Source organism: Macadamia integrifolia, chromosome 8 (assembly GCF_013358625.1).
Source record: "Macadamia integrifolia cultivar HAES 741 chromosome 8, SCU_Mint_v3, whole genome shotgun sequence".
Taxonomy (NCBI): Eukaryota; Viridiplantae; Streptophyta; class Magnoliopsida; order Proteales; family Proteaceae; genus Macadamia; species Macadamia integrifolia.
Window position 1 is genome coordinate 232,323 of NC_056564.1, and position 14,804 is coordinate 247,126.

The 14,804-nt window shown below is 41.7% G+C and overlaps 3 protein-coding genes across 3 annotated transcripts; all 3 read left to right on the plus strand.

Moving 5' to 3' along the window:
* Nucleotides 1-1,723: 1,723 nt before the first annotated feature.
* On the plus strand, nucleotides 1,724-2,401 carry LOC122086055 (glycine-rich cell wall structural protein 2-like). Its single transcript, XM_042654749.1, has one exon. The coding sequence runs from the start codon at nucleotides 1,724-1,726 to the stop codon at nucleotides 2,399-2,401; it is 678 nt and encodes a 225-aa protein (XP_042510683.1).
* A 2,352-nt stretch (nucleotides 2,402-4,753) lies between these two features.
* Nucleotides 4,754-6,163, plus strand: LOC122086057 (glycine-rich protein DOT1-like). The gene is made up of 3 exons (XM_042654750.1): nucleotides 4,754-4,847; nucleotides 4,963-5,094; nucleotides 5,157-6,163. Exons 1-3 carry the CDS (start codon nucleotides 4,754-4,756, stop codon nucleotides 6,161-6,163), a joined length of 1,233 nt encoding a protein of 410 aa, XP_042510684.1.
* A 27-nt stretch (nucleotides 6,164-6,190) lies between these two features.
* Nucleotides 6,191-6,922, plus strand: LOC122086062 (glycine-rich cell wall structural protein-like). The gene is made up of 2 exons (XM_042654757.1): nucleotides 6,191-6,503; nucleotides 6,546-6,922. Exons 1-2 carry the CDS (start codon nucleotides 6,191-6,193, stop codon nucleotides 6,920-6,922), a joined length of 690 nt encoding a protein of 229 aa, XP_042510691.1.
* Nucleotides 6,923-14,804: the final 7,882 nt, after the last annotated feature.

Below are 14,804 nucleotides of genomic sequence, written 5' to 3' on the forward strand. Positions count from 1 at the left end.
TATATATGAATTTTGATGGTTCAATCATGGTAACCTAGACATCCATGCAATATCCATCTCATTCCATATATCTATAATTCTTTGCAGAAATTTTGGCACTTTTGCTGCCATAATGGGTTCATGATAAACCTTCACCTATAGGAGTGGGGTGAGGCAGCTATTGGGTTGATCCGACCAGTTGCCGTAACTTCTTCTGCCTTAAAATAGGTAAAAGGTTCTCTGAGCCTACTGTGGAGGGTACACTAGCATTCTCTCTCTTTAAATTAAATTTTCTCTTTGCCCTTTTATATGAAGCTGTTTTGTCACTCCTCATTGGTTTGCTTCCCTATGCTGTTTGTGTAAAGAAGCTTTATCCCTTACAAATATTGTTGCTAAGTCCTTAGCACGTGGCCTCAAATTAAATTTCACTTGTCGACCTCGAACTCAAGCAAATCCACATTCCACCTCTCAACCCAAACTGAAACCTCGTTGAACAGTCAAAGACACCAGGCTAGAGAGGGGAAATAGCTAGGCTGAGTGGCCAACCCTAACTTTCTCTTACTCTTAGGCTATACTTCTCATGGCTACAGTGGCCTTTTTGGTCGATTTCAGGTCAGGTTTTTCTGCCACATGGTAGACTTCTTGTAATTCTATATGCTATGAGGGAAAATCACTCTACTCTTTCCTAGTGTTCTTACGTAAGAGTATCAATTTGGGACCGGAACCGTTCTTAAATTAACCCACTAAACCAAGAACTGAGTTGTTTAAGATTTATGTTGAATCATAGTTCATACATAATAAGGGTTTTGTCGTAATAACTTATCCCAACTTAATGGGGTTGGGTATATCAACACCCTCACTTCCACATTTGCCTGAAAAACATCATTGATCATGCCCATTTAATCAATTCCGGTCCTGATTGAACTTTGTTAGGCAATTTTTGATCTTTGGCCAATCCAAACAAGCTTATTTGGATGGGTGACGAAAGGTGGTTATCCTATTCGGTTACTTGGCGCATTACCGATGTACTGAAGCCCATTAAAAATTCATTTCACATATAATCGAGAGCCTTAATTATGTTGTGATTTGTTGAAGAATCATGGCTGCTTTGAATTCTGAAACTCTCTTAAGTTGACACGGAATTAAGTTGATTCGTATATTCGACTGTATAGCTAATCTGCTCATCCTATAGTGCAGTTGCATTTTACACAAGGAGTGGTGGGAGTATAAGTGGCCTTTGGTTCCTCCAATTAAATTAGCAATGCTTCTTAAACGTGAAACTTCACTAACCCAAAAAGGCCATGCCCGTACTGATTATATATAATTAACTATATATAAAGCGTCTCATAAGTTCTTTTATCCTTATCTACTCTTCTTTTAACCAGCAATGACTGAATGTGAATGCTGGATATGGAGTGAAAGCCACTGCTACCCTTTTTAAGATTTTTTATTATCTTTGAATCCTGATTAGTGAATGAAACATATGCAGGAAGAACAGAAACTGCAACTGCATCATCACCTCCACCAGCTAAGCTATGGGGCAGCTATAGGCACTGCCACCAAACTCTTACCACCTTTTCAACAATCTTTCTCGTAGGGGATGAAGTTAATAGATTGATTGGTCGAGAGGCTTATTAGACAAAGTGACTCTTCAAGTGGTTATATATAAAGAATCTAACCTTAAGCGTCTCCTCAGCAATCGTAGAAGCATTGTACACTTGCTCTACCCATTTGAGCTGTGAACATGGCGAGCTTAAGAATGATAGGTCTTGTAGTCTTGGTGTTACTCCTTGTGGATCTGTGCATTGCCGCAAGATCTTCTGTCTACGCCACATCTGGTAGAGGAGAGGGAGGTGGTGGAGGTGGAGGTGGCGGTGGCGGTCATGGCTCCGGTTCTGGTAGCGGATCCGGTTATGGAGAGGGCTATGGATCAGGATATGGAGAGGGCCAAGGAGGTGGCAGTGGCGGTGGGGGTGGAGGAGGCAGAGGTGGTGGATCCGGTTCTGGTAGCGGATCCGGTTATGGGGAGGGCTATGGATCCGGATATGGATCAGGCCAAGGAGGTGGCAGTGGCGGTGGAGGTGGAGGTGGCAGTGGCGGTGGGGGTGGAGGAGGCAGAGGTGGTGGATCCGGTTATGGGGAGGGCTATGGATCCGGATCTGGATCAGGCCAAGGACGTGGCAGTGGAGGCGGGGGTGGAGGAGGTAGAGGTGGTGGAGGCGGTGGAGGTGGAGGTGAAGGCTCCGGGAACGGTGCTGGGTCTGGTTATGGTTTTGGCAGTGGTGGTGGGTCTGGCCATGGTGGTGGTAGCCATGGCAGTGGCGGTGGCGGCGGTGGTGGAGGTGGGGGTGGTGGTGGCGGCAGTGGCTCTGGATTCGGATCCGGGTATGGATCCGGCCGTGGAGAAGGGGAAGCACCTTGAGCACACCATGTCCCTCTAAGTTAAATTCCTCCATCTTCCATCGCTATTGTAAGTTGTAACCTTGGATGTTGTAATAAATAAGCGGTGGTTCTCCCACATATAATAAAAATGTGGAGATTTTTATTATGAAAGGATCGAACCGACCAAGTACATTTTATTCAAACTTTCCTACTTAAATTAAAGCGTCAATTTAAAATCGATAGTCGAAATAGGTCGTTTAAGCTGGATTTGAATTAAAAAGAAAAATTAATTTGACTGTGATTTTTAAAGTGAAATTTTATTCAATTTGATTTTGATTTTAAATTGAAAATTGTCAAATTAAATTCAAGTCTTTGTTGAATTATGTGAAATTATTTACTATAAGTTTTTTGGTTGAGTTGTGTAAAAACGAAATGAATGATACCAAATCTGATATTGCTAGTTTATTCAAGAGATTGTAATTTTCTTACCAATTTTATTTGTTTCAATTTTCTTTTTGATTTTTAATCCAAATTTAATCATTTATTTTTATTTAAATTGATCGTATATGAATTGAATAAAACCGAATAAAAACTGCTAAAAAATCAATTTGATTTCTATTGAGGTATTTAAAATTATTCAATTTATTTTTGTATTTTGTACAATACAATATCCTGGATCGATCCGAAATCAAAAAATTAGAACCGAACTAATTGACTCCATTAACTCAGAGTTAATCAAGAGAATCAAATTTTCACCTCCTTTTCTCCCTTATTAATCCTGAATTCTTAAGCTAACCCCTCCCAATCTCTTAAAAAAAAAAAAAACTACCTCTACTGCTCCCTCCTTCAGTGGCACCAACCGCTATCTGCTTCCCTTAGCCCTAGGGTTTCACCACTTACAATCTTACATCTCCACCTCTCTACTTTCCTCTTTCAGAATTCATCTCTCCCTCTCTCTGTCCGCATGTGCAAACAAATACTTAAAGAAATCTCAATTAATGAAAGGAATGGTAATGAAGAAAACGAAGAATGTTTGTAGAAGAGATAGAGCACATCAGATTCCCCTTCCCAAACCCAGAAGCCGTGGCTTCATCCTTTCACCTTCTTATTAGTTAATTCCCACCTTCTTATTTGTTAATTCCTTCTACTCGTTCCTAACCAGCATTGTCGTCTTCGTCATCACGATCGAGGTTTGTCTAATTCTCTCTGTTTTCGTCTTCTCGATTGCGTAATTGAAGTCTAATCATTCACTGCACCCAATTAGGGAAGAACCACCTACACATATTCGCCCTGGGTTTTGCTCTTCCATGGGATTTAATAACGAAGAGAGACTATTTGCAGTGAACGACATAATCCATGAAAATATAATGATAGAAAGAAATGGTAAATGATGTTTCAGAGGAACTAGACAAATGCACTGGTAAAAGTTAATGAATTCATGAATATCTACTGTTTCACCTTATTCATTTGAAAACATAAGTGATACATGTGATATCGCTTCACCAATAAGTGTAGGTCACATGACATCCAACCATGGATCAAAGGGTTTTTCACAACTCAATGAATATAATAACAATGGTAAATAAGGTATTTGATCCTTTATAGGGATTAGGGTTTCATTACATCTATCCAAAACTAACATGGATATCAGAGCCCCTTCCGGTGGACACTCTCTTGTCTATTGTGCGCAACTCCTCCTCAAAAAGAAAAGGGGGGAAAAAAAATAGGAATAATCCGACCCGATTCAGGGCTATCCAGGTCGATATTATATCAATATCGACTGATACTAATCCGATTCCAATTAGCAAGGCCCTGTCTCCCTATGGCAACCTTGCCTCTCACGCTATAGATTCTGATGGGGAAGTCTGGGTAAGTGGTGGGAGAATATGCGTCCTTAGATCTCTGCAATCAAATCAGCAATGTCTGTTAAATGTGAATGTTTTTGCACTTTGCACCTCCAAAAAGGCCATGCCTGTCTAGATCATATATTGGTCCTCAATACTCATAATTAAAGGAACTTTTATCCTTATCTTTCTTTTAACAGCAAGGACAGAATGTGAATGGTGGACATGGAGTGAATGCCACTACTGCTACTATATATATATATATATTTTCTTTTTAATTATAAACTTATTCCTGATTTGTGAAAGAAACAAATGCATGAAGAACAGACACTGATTCATCACCTCCCCCAGCAAAGAGATAGCCGTCATAGTCACTGCCCACCACCTTTTCAGCAATCTTTCTCGAAGTGGAAGAGGCTAATAGATAGGTGGAGAGGCCTAAAAAGAGTTGGCCTTTCAAATGCTTATGTATAGAGGATCCAACCTTAAGCGTCTCCTCAGCAATCTTAGAAGCATTGTACAATTGTACTTGCTACCCATTTGCGAACATGGCGAGCTCAAGAGTGATTGGTCTTTTATTCTTGGTGTTACTCCTAGTGGATCTATGCATCGCCGCTAGATCTTCTATCTATGCCACAACAGGTAGAGGAGAGGGAGGCGGTGGTGGTGGTGGTGGTGGTGGAGGTGAAGGTGAAGGTGAAGGTGGAGGTGGTGATCGTGGCGGCTAGCGTTGGCTTGGGTTCTGCCTATGGATCAGAATATGGGTTGGATGAAGGAGGTGATAGTGGCGGTGGGGGTGGTGGAGGCGGCGGTGAATCTGGTTTTGGTGGTGGCATTGGATATGGATATGACCCTGGCTCTGGATCCGAATATGGGTCAGATGAACCAGGTGCAATGGCAATGGGGGTGGAGGAGACAGAGGTGCTAGGGGCGATGGTGGATATGGGTCAGGTGAAGGAGGTGGTAGTGGTAGTGGGGGTGGAGGCAAAGGTGGTGGAGGCGGCGGTGGATCTAGTTCTAGTGGTGGCTTAGGATCTGGATCTGGCTCTGGATCCGGACATGGGTCAGGTGAAGGAGGTGGCAGTGGAAGTAGGGGTGGAGGAGGCAGAGGTGGTGGAGGTGGAGGCGGCGGCGGTTCAGGATCGGGATTTGGCTCTGGATCAAGACATGGGTCAGGTGAAGGAGGTGGAGGAGGCAGAGGTGGTGGAGGCGGCGATGGATCTGGTTCCGGTGGCGACTCAGGCTCAGGATCTGGATCTAGCTCTGGATCCGGACATGGGTCAGGTGAAGGAGGTGGCAGTGGCACTGGGGGTGGAGGAGGCAGAGGTGGTGGAGGCGGCGGTGGATCTGGTTCTGGTGGCGGCTCAGGATCTGGATCTGGACATGGGTCAGGTGAAGGAGGTGGCAGTGGCAGTGGGGGTGGAGAAGGTAGAGGTGGTGGAGGTGGCGGTGGATCTGGTTCTGGTGGTGGCTCAGGATCTGGATTTGGCTCTGGATCTGGATATGGGTCAGGTGAAGGAGATGGCAGTGGCGGTGGGGGTGGAGGAGGCAGAGGTGGTGGAGGCGGCAGTGGATCTGGTTCTGGTGGTGGCTCAGGATCTGGCGGCTCAGGATCTGGATCTGGACATGGGTCAAGTGAAGGAGGTGGTAGTGGCGATGGGGGTGGAGGAGGTAGAGGTCGTGGAGGTGGCGATGGATCTGGTTCTGGTGGCGGCTCAAGATCTGGATCTGGCTCTGGCTTTGGATCCGAACATGGATCAGGTGAAGGAGGTGGTAGTGACGGTGGGGGTGGAGGAGGCAGAGGTGGAGGAGGCAGCGTGGATCTGGTTCTAGTGGTGGCTCAGAATCTGGCTCTAGATCTGGACATGGGTCAGGTGAAGGAGGTGGTAGTGACGGTGGGGGTGGAGGAGGCAGAGGTGGTGGAGGCGGCGGTGGATCTAGTTCTAGTGGTGGCTTAGGATCTGGATCTGGCTCTAGATCCGGACATGGGTCAGGTGAAGGAGGTGGTAGTGGAAGTGGGGGTGGAGGAGGCAGAGGTGGTGGAGGCGGCGGCGGTTCAGGATCGGGATCTGGCTCTAGATCAAGACATGGGTCAAGTAAAGGAGGTGGCAGTGGCGGTGGGGGGGGGGGGGGGAGGGGGAGGCAGAGGTGGTGGAGGTGGTAGTGGGTCTAGTTCTGGTGGCGGCTCAGGATCTGGATCTTTCTCTGGCTCTGGATCCGGACATGGGTCAGGTGAAGCAGGTGGTAGTGGCGGTAGGGGTGGAGGAGGCAGAGGTGGTGGAGGCAGCAGTGGATCTGGTTCTAGTGGCAGCTCAGGATTTGGATCCTGATATGGGTCAGGTGTAGGAGGTGGCAGTGGTGGTGGGGGTGGAGGCGGTGGTGGATCTGGTTCTGGCGGTGGCTCAAGATCGGGATCTGGATATAGGTCAGGTGAAGGAGGTGGCAGTGGTGGTGGGGGTGGCGGTAGAGGTGGATCTGGTTCTAGCGGCAGCTTAGGATATGGATCTGGCGCTGGATTTGGATATGGGCTAGGTCAAGGAGGTGGTGGTGGAGGCGGCGGAGGTGAAGGCTTTGGGAGCGAAACTGGGTCTAGTTATGGTTCTTGCAGTGGTGGTGGATCTGGCCATGGTGATGGGGGACATAGAGGTGGTGGCGGCAGTGGAGGTGGAGGCGGTGGTGGCAATGGTTCAGGCAATGGAAGTGGCTTTGGATTCTGATCAGGGTTAGCTCTGGTGGCGAGGAAAGAGAAGCACCTTGAGCACACCATTCACTCCAAGTTAAACTCAGTAGTCATTGGCGTTGCTTTCCTTTTCCTTTGCTATTATAACCTTGGAAGTTCTAATAAATAAGCAACGGTTCTTGGACATCTAATGAACATGGTTGATTGACATCACCATATGTAGATTTCTATTAAGAAAGGCTTGAACTAGAGCAAGTGTATTTACTCAAACTCCCCTACTCAAAGTAAAGGTGTCAATTTAAAATTGAAAGTTGAAACTAATCATTTGAAGCTGATTCTTTTTTTTTAGTTTTGATATTAAAAGTGAAATTTTATTCGATTTGGTTTTCGTATTAGACTGAAAAGTTGTCGACCTAAATTGAACCAAATAAAGTGTAAATTGCATAAATCAAACATAATCAAACTTAATAAAGAATCAAATCTAGTGTCTTTTATTTTTTCTCACGCAACTCAACAAAGAAATCCATGATAAATAATCACATACCTCAACAAGGACACATTATTGTAAGGTTTAGTATGGTTTAATTTATGTGGGATTGAATCTTCACGAGATTTTAATTTATTTATCAATTTTATTTCTGCTTAAATCGAATTTAAACCGAATTACTAGGATCCACTTAAAGTTATGACAATTATTCAATTTTAGTTTGTACCTAAACCAAACCTTAAAACCAGAACCAAACTAATTTTCCCACAATCAAAGTTTCTTTCTTGATCTAGAAAATAAAAATCTACTGTTTTTTGTCCCTCTTCTTTAAAAAGAACAGGGGAGAAAGAGATGTAAAAGGAGGGGTAATCTGGGTATTTAAAAAGAACAGGGGAGAAAGAGATATATAAGTCAAAAAGCAGGAGAGTATCAGAAAAAAAAATAAAAGATAGGGGAGTTTTAGTAAATATAGGCCAAATGTAGGGAATGATAGTAAATTCCCCTTTAGGATTGTAGCTTAAGTGCAGATCTGCTCAAAAACCATTGAGCTGCACTTTGTACTAAAGCCGGTTTGGTACGGTGCGATGCGTCTAGGTGGTACTCAAAGGCCAAATCCTTGGATTTCTTATGACACTTCTAAAGTCTCACCCTTATCATATATGAAGTTTCTCCAGATTTTAGTATGCTGCCAAGTTTGAAAATTCTGCAAACGATTTCATAAGTGGTCTGTGAAATCAAACCTAAATCTCTATATATCGTTTTTAAACCTTATTCTGTTCAAAAGTAAAATCTTTACTTTAGCATTATTTGTAACCCTTAAATGATGTTTTCCTTAGCTCTGTTATTTCTAATTATTCATTTCCTTATTATTTTCACAGAAGGGATTTCATAAGCATTTGCAGTGACTGCTTTTTCTTATTTCATGCAGGAACATTAGAAGACATAAAAGTTGTAAGTGGAGGGAAAGGCACTTGGCCAAGTTTAATTAAGAGAACAAGTCTCTCAGTCGATGTTACTGAACGGTCTCAGTTCATTCTGTTTCTCTAGGCCATTTAGGTCTCGGGTTTCCCTCATAGCTTTTTTTCTCTGGCCATTTAGGGCTTGAGTCCTTCATATAGCTTATAGATATAGCCCTAGAATTTTGTTACACAGTAGCTTAGTGAGTTCAAATCTCATGGATATATTGTTCACATCACCATTAACTCGTGATAAGTTTATGGCCAAAAGAATTGCACCATATGATATAAAATCATGTGGCAATCAGCTCATATTTGTTTGATCAAGATTGGTATGGCCACAGGTCCACTAAATGTGGACCATTGGATTGAGTTTGGTTTCAAATTTTGATATACAGAGAATCCACAAGGTTTTCCATCTCTGCAATAGTTGGAATTGTCACTATATCCTCCCAAAAATCTCTGGGGGGGCGTAGGGTACACAGCGATTCAAAGATATTTTCCCGTAACTTTTTCCCTTGTGATCAAAAGAGTTCCGGTTGTGAAAGAGATAACGGCCGGTGTTTTGAGGCAATTGACACCTTCTTGCCTCAATATGCAGTTCAAATTATGTCAACTTGTTTCACTAGTCAACTCCTTCCCACACAGCTACTTTCAAATTTATAGCTTTATCTGTGCAATTAGGGGGGAGTTTTTTTTGGGGTGGGGAGCCATTTTTTCAAGCATGTGTTGTTTAAGAAAAGAATAAGGATGTTCAAGTGCTATAATTTATAGAGTACTCTGTCCCTTCCCTGGTTGGAGTTTTCTTGTGTTCTATAGACAGTCCTGATATTCTGAGTAAATGATGACTGTAGTTTTTTAATTCTTTACACTGTAAGTAGAAGATTACCCACCCCCCAGTTCAAAAAAAAAAAAAAAAACTGCTTAGAGAAGGAAATAGTACAAGCTAACTAGAGAAAATTAAGGAAATCGGATTACAACATCATCTTCCTTTGATAAAATTGACTCAGCAATTTCGCCTTTAATGAGAAAGTGTGGGAGAAGATTATTTAATCTCACTTTAATAGTGTGACAAGACAAAAGACAGTTGTGATTACTGAATTAAAGAAATTATACTGTAAGACCAGAAAATTTGATTATCAGTATTGAAAATGGAATTCTTCTAGATTAATGAGAGTTTAGATAGATTGACCATATACGGTATTTAAACTTCTGACTTTATCACAGAATATGCACTAATCAGGTTGAAAACTTGTAAACTTAACTTGGTTTTGTGTCATGCATGAGGTCTTGTAAATTTCCTAATGTAAGAGACTTGTTAATAAATAATTAGCAAATCAAGAGGTTCACAAGATTAATGATAGAAACTGGGCATTATTTTATTAAAACTAATGAGTATTTTGATTAATTTTATCAGATTATTTTGAATTAATGTGTTAGTTATACATTTTATCATTAGTGCTTGTGCTCAGCACAAGGTTACAGGCTAGTTCCAATTTTATAGTTTTACATCATTTTCTGGGAGGGTCACATTTTCAACCTTTCCTTGATTAAGAAAAGAAAGCAGGATGATAAGATAAGAGTACACACAAAGTGAGCTATCTGCTGACGATCCGAAGAGAAAAATATAGGAGGTAATTGCGAGAAGGAATTCCTTCACCGATAGGTGTAGGTGCCTTGGGAAGGACATTGGGGAGGGTATTATCGACTTCTCTTTTTAAACGTGGACTGTGAATCTCCTGTAGAAACACAAAGCAAGCAACCAAAGACGCAGATTGAGGTGTGTTGAGTGTGAATTAGAGAAAGAGATTTGAAGCCCTCCAAGACCACAAGGCCACAATATATTGATGAGTTGAAGAGAGGTGATCAGGTGAAGGTGATGGTCCCCCAAGCAAACGGCAAGGCTCGGCCGGTCATGGTTAATAATAGGTGTTTATATATATACACTACCTACTGCTATATTTACAATTAATTAAAACTAAAGTAAGAGGAAGAAAGCGACGACGGAAAAAATAATAAAAAGAACTAGTGGAATTGGTAGGCAAAGCTTGTTAGCCGTGGGATCCGATGGCATTGATGGCTTCATAATACTTCAGAATTAAAACCAGGTGGTCCAGAAGTAGGCGGTGCATGGCAACCCGTATTATTGAGAAGGATATGCCATTAAAGAAAGTCAAAAATTGGAAGCATCAAGGCGGCAATATTGATGCTTAATTATAACTGTCTTTATTTTATGGGTTTTCTTTTGTTTTGTTTAGATTTCTGTCTCATGTTCGTAATATTGCGATCTATTGTGACACTCAAGAAAACGGTAAGGTGTCCCATCAAGAATACGGCTAGTATCAGTGTATTTAGGAGATAGGTAATGATGTGTAAACTTTAATCCTACATCGTTTAGGGAAAGATTATTGAACTAGTTGATAACCTCTAACCTCATTAGCATAGTACAATGCGTTGCTAATGATACCTCTTTTCCTCTAGATTTTTTGTAAATAAATAAATTAATTAATTATCACAACTAAATTCCCATTGTAAGTCTCTCTCTCTCTCTCTCTCTCTCTCTCATTCATACACATAAAACCATACAAAGGCATGAGACCATGCATCTCTAGGAAAGCAACAGTGATGTCCTACATCACGGACATCACCAGGATAATGCTGGGTCGAGAAGGAAAAACTGATAAACAAATAAGGATTAGAATACACAAATCCAGCTGGTATAAGTTATATTTGGAGGAGGTATTTTTTCTCCCATTCTTCTCCCTTTCAATTTTCCTTTATGGGAAAAGGACAGGCATGCTAGCAGGATACCCAGGTATCAAGTATGCTAGCAAGCCTTGACCGTTGGATTAGAAAGGCCAAATCCACACCGTTGGTTACCTATTGTCTTACCTAACCTACCCAGCCCGACGCTCTACCGTCATTCTTCTTCTCCCTCACTATCTCCGTCACCGTCATAGGTGAGATCGACGACCTCATGGTCGGAGCGTTCACTCTTCTTCCCCTCTTTCTCTCCCTCTTCCTGCACGGCACTACAACCAATCTGTATGGTCACCGTCGGAGAAGGGTGATTTAAGTCCAGAGATAAACCTTCTAGAAACTCACCATGAAAATTAAGAACCCTAAATAAACTTCAACAAAATAGAACTGTATCGCATTTGTGCTGACTTCCAATTTTTGCAGACTCAGAGTCATTTATCGGTGTAAATTATGGCCAAGTCGCTGACAATCTGCCTCTGCCGTCGGAGATGGCGAAGCTGCTCCAGTAGACCTCGATCGGCAAGGTCAGAATGTACGGTGTCGTTGTCGCCAACCCCTAACCCTAACCCTTCTCCAGCCGGTGACCATCTTCCTCATCTCTATTCTGTGAAGTAAACCTTTTTTTTTTCTGCAACAAATCAGTTGTAGCACCGTGCGGGAAAAGGGGAGAGAAAGAGGGGAAGAAGAGTGAACGGAGTTATTTATTGGCGTAAATTATAGCCAAGTCGCCGACAACCAAGAACAAAAGAAAGATTTTCACATAGGACTAGGGACTACTAGAAGACTCGCCCTATGTTCTACCAATTGCTGAAGAATCACCTGATGTTATTTGAGTGAAAGGTGAGCGATGAGTGAGGGCTGTAGCTATGCAGCGTAGCGTAAGGGATTTCCATCGCCTTGGGAGGTACACCGTCCCCCCTTCCCCTTGATGTAGCTAATCGTAGCCAATCTTCCTTCCCATCGCGGCTCCTCATCAATGCCTTAGCAGTCTATTCTTGCTTGTTTTCCCGAAGCTGCTCCAGTCGACCTCAATCGGCAAGGTCAGAATGTACAGTTTTGTCGTCGCCGATCCCTAACCCTAACCCTTCTCTGGTTGGTGACCATCTTCCTCATCTCTGTTTTGTGAAGTAAACCTTTTTTTTTTTGCAATAGATCAGTTGTAGTACCATGCGGGAAGAGCGGAGAGAATGAGGGGAAGGTGAATGCTCCGACCATGATGCCGTCAATCTCGCGGATGACGGTGAAGGAGAAGAAGAGTGACGGTAGATCTCCGTGGCTGGATAGGTTAGGTAAGACAACAAGTACCCAACAGTGTAGATTTGACCATTCTAATCCAACGGCCAAGGTTTGCTAGTATACCTAATACTTGGGTATCCCGCAAGCATGCCTATCCCTCTCCCTCTATTTATTTATTGACTTATTTTTATTTATTTAGGTGGGGTGGATTTATGCGTTTTGGTTAGTGAAAAAGCTGATCTCACAGGTTACGTGAGCCTCGTGAGCCTCGTGAGCTTTACGATCCAATCAGATGTTGAAATTTTAGTTTTTATTTATCGTTCCCCCTATTTCATGGGGTTATTTATTGATGCCAAAGGATCCCGGCGTTTGTATTGGGTCGTGAGCAACTTATCTGACATATTCTTGAATTGATGAAAGAAAGATCCATCAATAGATTAAAGGGGTTTTCTAACCTCATAGAGACGACTGTGATGCCATATCACTGCCAATTGGTAGGATACATCATAAATATGTGGTCTGAAATGCTTGTGATACAAATTAAATTTATTAAAGGATAAATAAGGTTGAGGGTTCTCTAAGCAAGTGGTATAGGTGAAAAGACACTAATTAAAAACAATGAAATGGTTTCATGGATATATCCGAGAGGTCAAAACATCTGTGGGAACACTCAAAAAGAGATGGATGATTTAACATACCCTCCCTCATTTGCTAAGAGAATATTTTTCAAAAGAAAAAAAAGATAAGATTCGGGTAATAAGAAGATAGCTGCGAGATTGTGTGACCCATAAGTCCAGGAAAGACGAAAATGACCACCCCACCCCTTGTGAAATGAAAAATCTCATCCTCGTTGGATGGCTTCACACTCTCATTGATTGACCTCATGCATGCTAGTGCAGGGCCTGACTGTGAGATGTAATAAAGGAAAGAAGAGGGGATCAGATTAAGAGAGGGAGCCTTTAAAGCATTCCACTGCTAGGGTTCCAACTAACTGCATATGTTAGTAGTTGTTTTTATAAAAAATTATGGATTGGATTGTCATGTACATAGATGCTGTGGGATTAGTATTTTATAAAATAAACGAGTAAATTTGTGGAGATCAGCAAGGTCTAGGGCACTCGATCCTTTTCATCCATCAATTCTTTATAGTCTATACTTTCCCTATTTTATAAGACTGTCCATTAAGATTCTTTTATCAGCTCATGCATTGGTACCTTTTTGGTGCGTCTTCCATGTCTCCCTCCTTTGGTGCAGGATACTATACCTTAATAGTTTTTCTAATCTTGTTGGATTTGGAGGTTAGTCGTTATATTGCACAGATCTTTGCTTTCCCATTCTGCAAGGGATGGTAGTGGTGGACTGCAACACTAGTAACCCACTAACCGTTGACCTGAGACACACTCAGTATATGTCTCTAGACCTGTATAGTTGATCTAAGGTCCCAGTTCCTGAATGGATGGTGTGGAATCTAAATGGAGCAAGAGTAGTTATAGTCCAATATTGATTGTAATTATATTTATATCCTCTGAAGCTCAAAAGAGAAGCAAACCCTCATATCTTTATTAGGTTTTCAACTCGTATGAAGGGGACCAACAATTAGATTAGACGTGATGGAGTTATCAAACTTTGTGTGATAGTGACCCATTTAAGAGGGTCAGCCAACGCGTGAGGATTGACGCCCTAACAATTAAAATTGCTTTTAGAAGTAGTATAAGGCTATCCATAATGTCCAGCATGTAGCAAGACTTCCATAAAACAATTCTAAATTAAGTAAAGGGTACAAATTGGAGGGCCATCTATACATACCTTATTACCTTATGGATATTCATTGGTAAACCTACTTCCATAATATTATATACACTTTTGGTGATTCGCAAAAAAAATTTGTGCTTAGTCATGTATGTAGATGGCTGGTGTTTCAATACTTCAACCCTACATCTAGTGAGGTGGGCAAAAATGATATTACACACTCTTTCTCTCACTCTGATTTGATGGCGGAGTACTCAGTTGTGTACAAAACAATGTCTTTTTTCTATTTTTCTTAAAGTGTGAATTAAAAAAGGATAATGGATGATTGATGTATGATTTTATATAGATATATATATATATATATATATCCCTTTAGGGAAAACGTAGCCTAAAGCAGGCACCTATGCCAAGACATAGAAGTCAGTTAAATGACCCGCCCACCCCTTATGAAAGACAGAAATTGCATTTCTATTAATTCTCCACAAGCATTCCTATTGGTTCCACACTGGTGTAGGGGCCATGTTACCTTCTAGGGAACCCTGTCTTTTTTTTTTTTTTTTTTTTCTATTATGAAAGATTGATGTTTAATTTTTTGAAATTAAATAAGTGGCTACATTGTAGATATGCTCAATGTTCAACACGTGTCTTTTTTGCCTTCACAAATGCCCTTAAGACACTTGGTCGTCCTTTATGTAAGACATTTGTTGAGTGATGAGTATACATGCACAACC